The sequence below is a fragment of the Panulirus ornatus genome, chromosome 42 (genome assembly GCF_036320965.1).
Source record: "Panulirus ornatus isolate Po-2019 chromosome 42, ASM3632096v1, whole genome shotgun sequence".
Lineage (NCBI taxonomy): Eukaryota > Metazoa > Arthropoda > Malacostraca > Decapoda > Palinuridae > Panulirus > Panulirus ornatus.
In genome coordinates, this window is record NC_092265.1 from 12,530,634 (window position 1) to 12,544,189 (window position 13,556).

The 13,556-nt window shown below is 37.8% G+C and overlaps 3 protein-coding genes across 12 annotated transcripts in view; 1 reads left to right on the forward strand and 2 right to left on the reverse strand.

Moving 5' to 3' along the window:
• Positions 1-997, reverse strand: part of Atg7 (Autophagy-related 7) — an 87,891-nt gene extending 86,894 nt beyond the window's left edge. The window contains exon 1 of the mRNA XM_071686524.1: positions 893-997. Within this exon, the coding sequence (XP_071542625.1) occupies positions 893-902 (10 nt within the window). The 5' untranslated portion in view covers positions 903-997. The remainder of the gene's footprint in view (positions 1-892) is intronic.
• Positions 1-5,720, forward strand: part of LOC139761913 (uncharacterized) — a 9,799-nt gene extending 4,079 nt beyond the window's left edge. Inside the window, exons 1-5 of one of the 4 annotated variants that reach the window (XM_071686548.1) lie at positions 945-1,066; positions 2,759-2,958; positions 3,091-3,246; positions 3,839-3,930; positions 4,194-5,720. In XM_071686548.1, the coding sequence (XP_071542649.1) occupies positions 1,062-1,066; positions 2,759-2,958; positions 3,091-3,246; positions 3,839-3,930; positions 4,194-4,277 (537 nt within the window). In that variant the 5' untranslated portion in view covers positions 945-1,061 and the 3' untranslated portion in view covers positions 4,278-5,720. Of the gene's footprint in view, positions 1-944; positions 1,067-2,758; positions 2,959-3,090; positions 3,247-3,838; positions 3,931-4,193 lie in introns of those variants that run through there. The other 3 variants (XM_071686546.1, XM_071686547.1, XM_071686545.1) reach the window with 3 other exon arrangements.
• A 157-nt stretch (positions 5,721-5,877) lies between these two features.
• LOC139761909 (calpain-B-like) overlaps positions 5,878-13,556 on the reverse strand; it is a 52,857-nt gene continuing 45,178 nt past the window's right edge. For all 7 annotated transcript variants that reach the window (XM_071686530.1, XM_071686534.1, XM_071686533.1 and 4 more), the window contains 4 exons: positions 11,619-11,783; positions 11,194-11,398; positions 9,827-9,990; positions 5,878-6,999 (listed from right to left, as the gene is read on the reverse strand). In XM_071686530.1, the coding sequence (XP_071542631.1) occupies positions 6,784-6,999; positions 9,827-9,990; positions 11,194-11,398; positions 11,619-11,783 (750 nt within the window). In that variant the 3' untranslated portion in view covers positions 5,878-6,783. The remainder of the gene's footprint in view (positions 7,000-9,826; positions 9,991-11,193; positions 11,399-11,618; positions 11,784-13,556) is intronic.

A 13,556-nucleotide genomic window follows, 5' to 3' on the forward strand; every position in this document is an offset into this window, starting at 1 on the left:
ATCTAATTAAAAAAAAAAAAGGACAAAATCTGGAGAATTTCAGCAGACTCTGGGAAGAAACATTAATGGGCCATTAGTCATGGACCTGCAAAGAAAGACAAGTGATCTTTTGCAGCTGAAATGTTGTACCATGAATGAGAGCCCTCTAGCGTAAGTATCCCGGCAATTAATCATGATAGCGCATTAAACTGGATGATAATAGAGCTTTTGACAATGGTACAGAAGACTGTAGGCAGGCAGTACAGAGTATTCATGTGAAAATGTGGAGTGAACGTTATCGGACAAAGGAGAGAACACATTTAGAAATAATAACGTCACGAAGTCAGTAATAATCCAAAACTTTCTAACAAGTAGTACATTACCTGCTGAGGAGCAAACGAAAAGAATAATCCAATGATGTCATTGGACAATATGCACGCGATTAACTAATTGTTTCGAGCATTTTTTCACGTTTCATTACTTCCAACACTGCCCGACATGGGTGGCAGCAGTGCCAGTGATGATATTTTCAGAAAACTAACGAAACAATCAGACCAACGTAGAATAAAACTGGATTTCACTACAGTATAACCCTCAAAGAATATGCAGAATTTCTGAAGGACTGCTAAAACTTTTCTGTTTCATCTGTTGGATGAAATAGTATCAGTTGTGGTGCAAGTGTGATTCGTATCTTCAACCAGTATCAGTTGTGGTGCAAGTGTGATTCGTATCTTCAACCATGAAGATAAAGACAACATTATACCTCGGTTTGGCATGCGACCACAAGGGAAAAAGCCTACAAGAAAACCCATATGCGAGAAACAATTAGGAAAATATCTTTCAAACATAGTTTGTATGATTAAAATAATGCATGCTGACGTATCAAATATAAAAGTATAAATACTTTATTTACCTTTGGCCATGGCTGAGGGCTCAAGTGGTTGTTGTCAACGAGTCCACGAAGTGTACGGAGTGGCCACTGGACACGGAATAATGGTCTAACCCAGGAAGGAGGGAGGAGGAAGCAATCAGGAAGCAGTGGAACGATATTTCAAAAACAGTCTAAGGAAATTTTGCCTCTGATGTTGTACGTCACAGTTGATCACGTACCTATATCGTGTGATGTATGTCATACACAGTTAGGATATCCAAATAATAGAACAAATGAGTAAAATAAAGATTAAACGAGTCTATCAGTGAATTACTGTATGGCTTGAATTCACTAACACTCTTCTGTACTTGAATTCACAAACACTGTGCTCTAGAGCTCCCTCGCATTACCACATGTACATCAAGAAGTGAATAGTGTCAGAGGACAGATATAGCATTCCCTTTACGCTGGCAGAGTTACTACTGAAGGGTTAAGTGATGATTGGGTGATTTAAGGAGGCCTGGACGTGGGATATGGTTTATGAACGCTGAACAGTGGCGTGGAGATTTTGTCTCATGTAAATCGCCGTTCTTAGGGAACCATCATATTTACGTAGCAGTTGAAGGGCTTAAGAAAAGGAAATTATGGTAAACAAGTTGTATAGGTCTATAAAGACAGCGTCTTATGATGTTTTACATTTTAAGGAAACGGTAATGTGTAGCAAGAATTTAGATCTAAGTGAATTTTATAATTTTTTAACACTAGACTTTTCGCTCTTTTCTCACATTACAGAGAGAAGTAAATGTCACCATTAAGCAAATATAATAGAGAGAGCATAGATTGGATTTCGAAAATCATTTAAGGGAATAAAGCAAAACACAAGTGAAAAGCATTTTGGAAATGGAAAAGGATGTGATCAAGTTCCTCAAGGATCAATTTAACCATTGTTTTGTTCAAGTATAATATACTTTCTGGTAAATCATCTTCGGAAAATAAGGCTAAAATCTTGTAAACGCGAAGTTGCAGTAGTGTTCCAGACGGTTGAGATACAGACGTCTGGACTTGAGTAAATTTCATATGTAGCCTGCTAAATGGTTGAAAAATCCAGTCAGACTTGTGAAATTCTATAACGGGATAAAAAAGAATTGACGACTTTAAATGTTCATGTAGAGAATATATGTTAGGGAATCTCCACTTGGAGTGCTGATGGAAAAGTCAATCTTCAAAACTGTTGCATTCCATTAACGGCCAAGTTGAAACAACAAGCTTACCTTTACTTCACACAACTTGCACTCTTACATTCCCCTTTTACCAACAAGCCAATGAAAAGAAAAAGTACGCCCATTACTAACTCAATAATCACTAAACAACCCCAATCGGAACCCAATATTGAACTCCATTCCACTAGACAAACCTCAGTCTCAAACTACACTAGCCAGACATGTATGGGTTACACTATCTTGTGGTGTTCTGGACATAGCCATCTCACTGTTGCAAATGGATGACATCTAAATAAGGGGGAAATTGGCAATCTTCTAAGGATAGCCAACCAAGTTAGAATTTGCAATGATAGCTTCAAGATAGAAAAATTTAGGTTCAGATTGGATGTGGGGAAGCATTGGTTTAACAATAGGGTGATTAATCTCTGGAATAACTTGCCAGAAGCAGTGTTTGGGGCTGGAATCTTGACTTGTTTTAAGAATGGGTTGGTTGTAGGAAGGACCTGCCTAGTATGGGCCAGTAGGCCTTTTACAGAGTCCATGTTCTCATGTTCTTAACTTAGTCTGCTTGACTGTCTTGGCTGTAGATCCATCTCTGGTTGCCAAGACCAGCAGTTTATGATATTGTGAACCAGTTTGACAATGAAATTTTTCAGGAATGCATAATTTTTTTTGTTTTGTAACATAGCATGACCTTCAAGCAAAGCATGACTCCCTGTGACCTGGTAAGACTTTTTAGCTGGGTGTTCATGCAGGTGTGGGACACAGCAGGGCAAGAGAGGTTCCGCTCCATGGCACCTATGTACTATCGAGGAGCTAATGCAGCTATCCTTATGTTTGACCTGACCAATTACTCCACCTTCACTGATGTGCAGTCATGGGTACATGGTAAGTTTGCAATTGTTTACCAGTTTAATGAGAAGTCTACAAAGTTCATGTCTTAATTAAAACTGTGGATCATTGTTTGTTTTATCATTTTATATTGTAACTTTTACAGCTGACGATTTTGTATCCTTATAGAGCTAAGAACCCGTGTAGGTGATGGCCTGATGCTTGTACTTGTGGGTAATAAAGTGGATCTCACAGAAAACCTTGCTGTAAACAAGAATTCTGCCAAGGAATATGCTGGTTCAATAGGAGCCTCTTTCCTGGAGACTTCTGCTCTTACCAACACAGGTATGTTATCTTTCACATTCTCCCAGACTCTATCATTAACTTCTGGATTTTCTTTCTTGAGTCTACCATCTGAGTCATGTCATCTTCAAGTGGTGAATGATTCATCTCCCAGGCATACCCATCCCTAGCATGCCATGGATCTGCTCCTCTCTCAAAGATCCTTTCATTCATGTCCCTCACCAACCTGCTTTCATTATCATTATATAATCCCAGGACCCTCTCTCCAGGGGCTGTTGCAGCTTCTGTGTTTTGCAACACTCAGCAGCAGATACAGGATAAACTCTTATGAAGTGAGAAATTCTTTGTTGAGACTGTATTCTCTTTCATCAACTAACAATGATACAGCCTCACCAAAGGTGAATTTTCACTTGTGGTTTAACCTCAAGCAGGCAGAGTCCAATTGAAGAGGTTAAGCAGCCATAAATAGTAATGATATTAATCTCTAATTCTCCTATATTTAATGCATTTTAGGCTGATCAAGTTCTGACCTTACACACAACTTTTCATCTCTTACCTTTTTATATATCATATATCAACTAAGGAGAAGAGATGCTATCATAATCAAAACCTACTTGTTTTATATCCTCATCAGGTGTGCAAGATGTGTTCAATGCAGTGGCCATGGAGATGGTGAAAAGAGCAGAAAGTGAAGAGAACTCCTCCCTTAGAATTTACTCTCAAGATGTAAGCAAGAGTTGTCCATTTTTACTCAGGATGTCTTTTTTAATGTAAATCTTCTTTTCCAGTGATAAATGTCAGAACACATCCTCAATCAATTAGAAAAGAGTCATTGATTAATACTTTAGTAAAACATTTAATAATTCTTGCTATTTGACTTTCAGGTGTTCATTCAAACCATTTTTCTAGCCTGATATTAATTTCATAGCATATCTAGCATACAAATTGCTTCATCCTATGAATGAATAACATTAGCTATTGATTTTTAGGGCAAAAATCAGTGGAACCATAACTCATCACATGTAAGCTTAGATGATTCATCTGTGCTTGAAGAGAGGGACAAGTGCTGCTGACCTCACAGAACAGGATAAATTGACAAACACAGAGAAGCCAAAAATAGTAAATATGTCAATTTATGTGAAACTAGAGGGGTACTTACATGGTAAGATTAGTTTGATAAGTTTAAGAAAAGACAAACTGCAAAAGGCATTATTTAGTCAACTACTGTTAAGGGCATTTGTTTTTACAGTATCAAATAGAAACAAACAGTAATGTTACTGATCTTTGGTAATTACACATATTTATTTGATATACTATGATATCCACTTAGAATTCATTGAAGATTTCTTTAAGAAAAACTCAAAGTACAGTAACCAGATTTGAATCAAGTTTGAATAATCCAATTTCTTTTAAATATGAATAAAATACTTGTATGGGAAGAACTGTGGTAGGGATTTCATTGCCATTGCTCAGCATTTGGTGAAATGAAGAATAACAAAAGTATATATTGTACATTAAGGATTTCACTACCATTAGGCAATATTTAAGGAACTGAGAGATAACAGAAGGATACACCGTACAGTCATAATGAATATAGGTAGCATGGTAATGTCCCAGTTCATACCTTGTTCTGTAACTCAGCAACCATGAAATTTAAATTGCTGATTAAGCATACACACAAACACAATACTTACATTACTGACTGAAGAGCCCCTTCTTGCACCATTCAGGAAGCCAGCCACTTCCAGTGGGTGGGAGAACTGGTCATAAAGCAAGGTAATGTGTGTGTATCTGTGTGAGGTACATGCAGGGTATCTGAGCAGTACATATTCACTGTGTTTGTCTAGGTAGCTTCTTCATGGGCATTCTAGGTCTTGTGGTAAGTTGAAGAAGTGTTTCTAATGGTAGAGTGATGGGTGTTGTCAGAGTGCAGACAGCATATGTCTCAGGAGTACGTTTCTGATGGGTGTACGTCTGGAGGTTTTGATGTTAAAGATCGAAATTAGGAGGATGTTTGTTTAGTACATGTTAGGTAATTTTAGTATACACTATGAATGTTTCGTTGTTTTTATGTTTGTTGGGGTAAGGAGGATCTGTGAGTGTAGTTTCTGGTGTGAGGCAGTTAGTCAGTTGTTTATCACTACTTGGGGTTAGTGGTTGGTCATGGAGTGGTTTGGATGAGAAGGGTCCAGAACTGTTGCAAGAATCAGGTGCTGAGCATGAGGTGGAATTGTATAGTAATTGTGTTTTACTCTGGCATGATACATTTCCGTTGGTATTTTTATATTTCAGATTTACTTTTGCTGTACCTATGTAGTCCCTGCTCTAAGTCTTTCATACTATATCTATATGGCTGTGCAGCAGTACAATAACTAGTTTTTCATCAATGCCTATCACAGTTTCCCATTTTTGTATTTTGCACAATTGTTCACTTTATCTATTCTCCATACTTTGCCTCAACTTTTCAAGAAGTTCATGTAGACTACTTGTACTATATTTTATCCTTTTTTTTTTTCTCAACAAAGGCAAATCAGTGTTGGTGCTGCCTCTCTCCATCATAACTTGATGTTATATTCCTCAGATTACATTGTTATATAATAACCAGATTGAAAATAATTTTTCAATGTAGTTCTGTGTATTTCTTTTCTTTAGTAAAGTATTAAATAGCACAAGTAAGAACTAACATTTTATTTGAGGTACAACCATTTCTAAAATAAATATATTTAAAAACATAATGTCTTTTATAAAAACTTCATTACTTATTGCACAGCATAATACTTCAGTAATTGTCTCATCATAAAAAAGTAACACTTAATGCAGAGCATTTTGTATTTCAAACGAAAATAAGGTATATGTGAAAGACTGGGGTTTTCTGGTACCAGGTAAATACTATGAAGTAACTGTAAGAGACATTAAAGATTTCAGTTGTGTTAAGATGCTCCTGCTAAAGGCAAATAAAGTTCATACCAAGATACAAAACAAAACCAGCATAACTAGCCCTCAACATGTTCAGAGATATAAATATAAAATAAATAGAATATCATAACACACTGAAATTATGTACATATTTATAACATAAAGTTATGTAGACTTTTATACAGGGGCATTGCTAGGCACATGTCCATATGCGTTTGGCTGTGCCCTGAATCTTTCAGACCAGCCAAACAGCCACTGGTGCCTTCTGTTAGTCCAATGAAATTATCACATCAAAATCATTAGACACCAACTTACCCCAATGAAGCTCCAAATGTTCCTGACATACATTTCTGTCACACTGCTTTGAAGAGGTTACAGGTTTTACAATCTGTTAATTACATTATCAAAAACAGTTTGAAAATTTCCTGAGAAAAGCATTTCAGGTCAAGAACAATTTTCAGAAACTAAATAATCTAAAAGTATAAATATATATGATCTAATCTCTGTAAAAAATTCTATATTCTATTCTCAAAAATTTTGTGTGTGTTTGTCAGAGAAAATTATTTGCATCTTATGCATTCCTTTCAATATGCCTTTGTCCCTTAATGGATCCTGAGACCAAATACAGCACGGAAGAACACTTGGACTATATGCAATACAGAATTACCTTCTCTTAGCTTCAGTAAAGATTCTGAGGAGAAACTCTCCAGGTGTTTCAGGTTCAAACGTGGAAGGTATGATAACGTATGAACCAGGAGGAAAGCTGAATCTTGTAGTTACTTCACGTGTATTAAGGAAGAAGGGTACTTTTGCATAACTAGCGTTATACTTAAAAAACTCTTTATCCAGTTTTTGCCCAGACTGTTGATCTTCTGGCAGCTGTGAAAATAGAAACAAAAGATTATGACCACACATTTTTCTATACAGGCAAATTACAGTACACTGAAAGGGACCAATCACGATGGTGTTTTCTAATGAAGAAACTCTACTATTACCATATACAGCTTGAGCCACAAATTATGGAGTCTGGGTTTCAATAAAATATCAAATATGCCTAAAGATGAAGAATTACCAAGAGGGGTACTCAACAGAAATTACATCCCTAAATCTATGATTAATTTTTCTGTTTGTAATAAGTTCATAAATGAATATCCTATATTCTGTATGTAATCAGATTTTATTCTGTAACTGATCATAAATTAGATGTTTGCTCTGTTAACATCTTAAAGCTATACATAATATGCATAAGAGAAGAGTGTTTGATAAGTTATTAACTATATTTTTATGTTAACTCTGTAGTTGTGAAAACATATTTTGAAGAAGTTTCTGCTTGAACCACCTAAATGATTATCATTTCCCAGTTCTCAGGGGGAAAAAGTCAGATAATGGAAGATTTCACGGTTTAGGGGTGTCATCACAGACCATTTATCCACACACACACACACATACACACACAAAATCTCATTCACTCCATCCATTCATCTACAATTTGGTCTCCTGCTTCTCCTTGTTCCCTCTACCTGACACTTATATCCTCTTTGTCAATCTTTCCTCACTCATTCTCTCCATATGTCCAAACCATTTCAACACACCCTCTTCTGCTCTCTTACCATTCTCTCTTTATTACCACATACCTCTCTTACCCTTTCATTACTTAATCAAACCACCTCACACCACATGTTGTCCTCAAACATTTCATTTCCACCACATCCACCCTCCTCCACACAACCCTATCTGTACCCCATGCTTCCCAACTATGTAATAACATTGATGGAACCACTATTCCTTCAAACATACCCATCTTTGCTCTCTGAGATAACATTCTTGCCTTCCACACATTCTTCAACACTCCCAGAACCTATGCCCCTCCCCCACCCTATGACTCACTTTCGCTTCCATGGTTCCATCCGCTGCTAAGTCCACTCCAAGATATCTAAAACACTTCAATTCCTCCAGTTTTTCTCCACTCAAACTTGCCTCCCAATTAACTTGTCCCTCAACCCTACAGAACCTAATAACCTTGCATTTATTCACATTTACTCTCAACTTTCTTCTGTCACACACTTTACCAAACTCAGTCATCAACCTCTGCAGTTTCTCACCCGAATCAGCTGCCAGTGCTGTATCAACAGTGAACAACAACTGACTCACTTCCCAAGCCCTCTCATCCACAACAGACTGCATACTTGCCCCTCTCTCCATGACTCTTGCATTCACCTCCCTAACCACCCCATCCATAAACAAATAAAACAACCATGGAGACATCACACACCCCTGCTGCAAACCATCTTTCACCGGGAACCAATCACTCTCCTCTCGTCCTACTCGTACACATGCCTTACATCCTTGGGAAAAACTTTCCACTGCTAGCAACTTGCTTACCACACCATAAACTCTTAAAACCTTCCACAAAGCATCTCTATCAACCCTATCATATGCCTTCTCTAGATCCATAAATGCTACATACAAATCCATTTGCTTCTCTAAGTAGTTCTCACATACATTCTTCAAAGCAAACACCTGATCCACACATCCTTTACCACTTCTGAAACCACACTGGTCTTCCCCAATCTGATGCTCTGTACATGCCTTCACCCTCTCAATCAATACCCTCCCATATAATTTCCCAGGAATACTCAACGGACTTATACCTCTGTAATTTGAGCACTTACTTTTATTCCCTTTGCCTCTGTACAATGGCACTATGCAAGCATTCTGCCAATCCTCAGGCACCTCACCATGAGTCATACATACATTAAATAACCTTACTAACCAGTCAACAATACAGTCACCCCCTTTTTTTAATAAATTCCACTGCAATACCATCCAAATCTGCTGCCTTGCCAGCTTTCATCTTCCGAAAAGCTTTTATTACCTCTTCTCTGTTTACCAAATCATTCTCCCTAACCCTCTCACTTTGCACATCACCTCGACCAAAACACCCTATCATCAAACACATTCAACAAACCTTCAAAATACTCACTCCATCTCCTTCTCACATCACCACTACTTGTTATCACCTCCCCATTAGCCCCCTTCACTGATGTTCCCATTTGTTCCCTTGTCTTACGCACTTTATTTACCTCCTTCCAAAACATCTTTTTATCCTCCCTAAAATTTAATGATACTCTCTCACCCCAACTCTCATTTGCCCTCTTTTTCACCTCTTGCACCTTTCTCTTGACCTCCTGCCTCTTTCTTTTATACATCTCCCACTCATTTGCATTATTTCCCTGGAAAAATCGTTCAAATGCCTCTCTCTTCTCTTTCACTAATAATCTTACTTCCTCATCCCACCACTCACTACCCTCTCTAATCTGTCGATCTCCCATGCTTCTCATGCCACAAGCATCTTTTGCGCAAGCCATTACTGCTTCCCTAAATACATCCCATTCCTCCCCCACTCCCCTTCATCCTTTGTTCTCACCTTTTTCCATTCTGTACTCAGTCTCTCCTGGTACTTCCTCACACAAGTCTCCTTCTCAAGCTCACTTACTCTCACCACTCTCTTCACCCCAACATTCTCTCTTCTTTTATGAAAACCTCTAATACATCTTCACCTTCACCTCCACAAGATAATGATCAGACATCCCTCCAGTTGCACCTCTCAGCACATTAACATCTAAAATTTCTACTTTGGCTTTTAATCTTGAAACTTTTATCTGAGATACCCCAAATACAAGCAAATAGCAAACATTACAGATACCTTATATATAGTGAAGCCAATTGGCACATAATCAACACCATAGCGTTTAAGTTGTCTGACATTCTTCTGCATAAGTGAAACAACTATGGTGCACAGGTCATCATCATCATCTTCATCTGGATCCTCCAAATCCACTGTATACTGTGGGTTCGTTGCAAATGTATCTGGAATATGATTAGAGTGTCAAGCAACAAAAATTGCTTACAGATTAACTGCAGGTTGTCACCACACTTATGTTTCATGTCAGAACTATTTGATTTTACAATATTCAATTTTTCTAATTTATCACGGAACCCCATGTCCCCTTTTATGGGGCTTCTCCCACTTCTAAACCATACTCTAGTCAGAAATAGAGAAATGAAGTGTGGATCAAGTTCACTGATGACACTACACCTTTTTGTAAGCTGACAATGATACAATGATGACTTTTCAATCACAGTGTGACAACAAACAGGTAGAGTCTAGTAACACAACATACATAAGTTGTTAAATATAAATGGATGATTGGAAAAGAGTTCATCATCTAAGGAAATGAATGACAGATTACTCGGGAAGCTTCAGGATGTGAAAAAGTAAAGAATGAAATAATCAGAATGCTATACTGAGATGAGATTGGCAGAAAGAATCAAAAGAGGAAGTGTAAGGGTGATTATCTACAGAATCTCCCAGAATGAGGCAGGTGGTTGCAGTTGTATGAGGAAAGAAAGAGGTTCAATGGAAATAGAAAAATGTGCAGACATGGATGTCTATGCAAGGGTTTGCACTAGCTAACATGTCAGTGGATTCAGTGCAGTTTATGCTACCTGAGTGGAGACATATTGTTTCTTCAGTTCTTATTCTGTGTTGCAGTTCACTCAAGAAAGATTCTACACAAGCACTCTATTCTGGAGGAATACTACTGAATGGATATAGTGGGTCAAGTACAGCTGCCATATGAAGAAGCAGTGTAAATGAGTGCTCTTCACTCTTTTTAACATTGCAGTTCATATTACAGAAAATACAAATATTATTGGAAATAGAAAAAGTGTAAAGTCTGAATAATTATGATCAAATAACTAATTTTTTCAAATGAAAAAGGCCCCCAATAACAGACAAGAGTCCTCACATACTAGACTTCGAGTGAAAAGAAATGACAAAATTAAACAGAAAAGCTAAGATTAAGAGGTTCAAAACAAGGTGTGAAAATAAAGGATAAGTGTATGGTGTACGTAAAGGAAATATACCATGTCTAGTCCATTAATTTAACTGAAAAGACAGTATACATGACCAGTAATCCTGACACTAAGGATGCTAGATGATTCAACTTATCGCTTTAACTTTCCTAAGTCAAGATAGTTGTTCCACAGAACTATCCTTATTTGGCTTACCAATAAAATTTCTGCAACCACCAGCAGTTTGGTGAGAGACCCAAGCACCTTCATACATCAATCTGCGCCACTTCCTTTGAACAGAGTCCGCAGCTTTTTGGCCACCATTTTCATCATCATCATCTTCATCATCACTATCATCATAATCAAATACTTCGGGGGTAACATCACAGATCTCAACTGTAGTAAAGTTCTCACTGAAGTCCTGGTTATAATTGTATCTAGGTAGTTATTGAAGTTATTAAAACCACAGTGATTATGGTTACATAATATATGTCACTAATGCATGCAGTACTCATGTACTTTAAAGTTTGCGAAATTCTTGCAGATCTTACAAATATATTGTGAACAGAACTATAAAAAGGTTTGTAAATCATAACAGGATACCCTAAGTCCTTGAAATACCAGTTCTGTCATATCACTACCTTGAAACTCATCCAAAACTCGCCATCATCATCAAAGGTGAGTCCTAACCGCTGTTTCTCTTCGGGACTTATAGTCGCCCACTCTGAAGATTTGTCACTCCATGATCCTTTCCATTCCGCTTCATTCCCCCATGGATTGTGAAGACGGACCAGATCTGCCTTACCCTGTATGAACACCAAGATTATGTTATGAAATGTCTAAAAAGTACATAGAATACACATAAGTGTCTATTCATGCCAAACATACTCAGCATTCATTATTTCTAAGCTGATTTCCTTTAGCCTTTCACTTCACAAATGAAGATCTTCAAACAATCATCATCCACAGATGAAGATCTTTGCACTGAGAATTCCAGCCACAATTTCAAGGCTATATATAAATCAGGATAGGGGTAGAGAAGGGGTTGCCTATGAGAGTCAAATGCATCCATAGGACAATCACTCTCAATTAAATTGTACGCACAACAGGGGAGGGAAATGTGCAGTTTGTGTTGATGTTGCCACATTTGTCAATTTCCTCTAATATATATGTAAACAATACCTGTATAACTGTTACTACTTTAGTATTTTATGTATGAGTTAATAATAAGGAATACAAGTAAAATAACAACCATTTTGAATGCACAGGTTCAAATCCAGGTTGTGGCAGTCAGTCCACAACTGTTCATCCACCCCTAAGGGTTGGTCAATTAAATGAGTACCTGGCTCAGGCTAGGGTATATAGGGAATACATGGAAGTATTCTTTCTCCCCTATCCCAGGGAATGAATAAAGGCAGACAGTATGAATTATGTACATGTGTATATATGTATATGTCTGTGTGTGTATATATATGTATACATTGACATGTATAGGTATGTATATTTGCGTGTGTGGACGTGTATGCATATACATGTGTATGTGGGTGGATTGGGCCATTCTTTCGTCTGTTTCCTTGCGCTACCTCGCTAATGCAGGAGACAACGACAAAGCAAAATAAATATAAATATAATAAATATATATATATATATTCATTTTGCTTTGTCGCTGTCTCCCAGGTAAGCGAGGTAGTGCAAGGAAACAGACAGAACAATGGCCCAACCCACCCACATACACATGTATATACATACGCATCCACACACGCAAATATACATACCTATACATCTCAACGTATACATATATATACACACACAGACATATATATATATACACATGTACATAATTCATACTGTCTGCCTTTATTCATTCCCACGACACATGAAATAACAACCCCCTCCCCCCTCATGTGTGCGAGGTAGCACTAGGAAAAGACAACAAAGGCCACATTCGTTCACACTCAGTCTTTAGCTGTCATGTAATAATGCACCGAAACCACAGCTCCCTTTCCACATCCAGGCCCCACAGAACTTTCCATGGTTTACCCCAGATGCTTCACATGCCCTGGTTCAATCCATTGACAGCATGTTGACCCCGTTATACCACATTGTTCCAATTCACTCTATTCCTTGCATGCCTTTCACCCTCCTGCATGTTCAGGCCTCGATCACTCAAAATCTTTTTCACTCCATCTTTCCACCTCCAATTTGGTCTCCCACTTCTCCTCATTCCCTCCACCTCTGACACATATATCCTCTTTGTCAATCTTTCCTCACTCATTCTCTCCATGTGACCAAACCATTTCAATACACTCTATTCTGCTGTCTCAACCACACTCTTTATTTCCACACATCTCTCTTACCCTTTCATTACTTACTTGATCAAACTACTTCACACCACATATAGTCCTCAAACATTTCATTTCCAACACATCCACCCTCCTCCGAACAACCCTATCTATAGCCCATGCCTCGCAACCATATAACATTGTTGGAACAACTATTCCTTTAAACATACCCATTTTTCCTGTCTGAGAAAACATTCTTGCCTTCCACACATTCTTCAATGCTCCTAGAACCTTCGC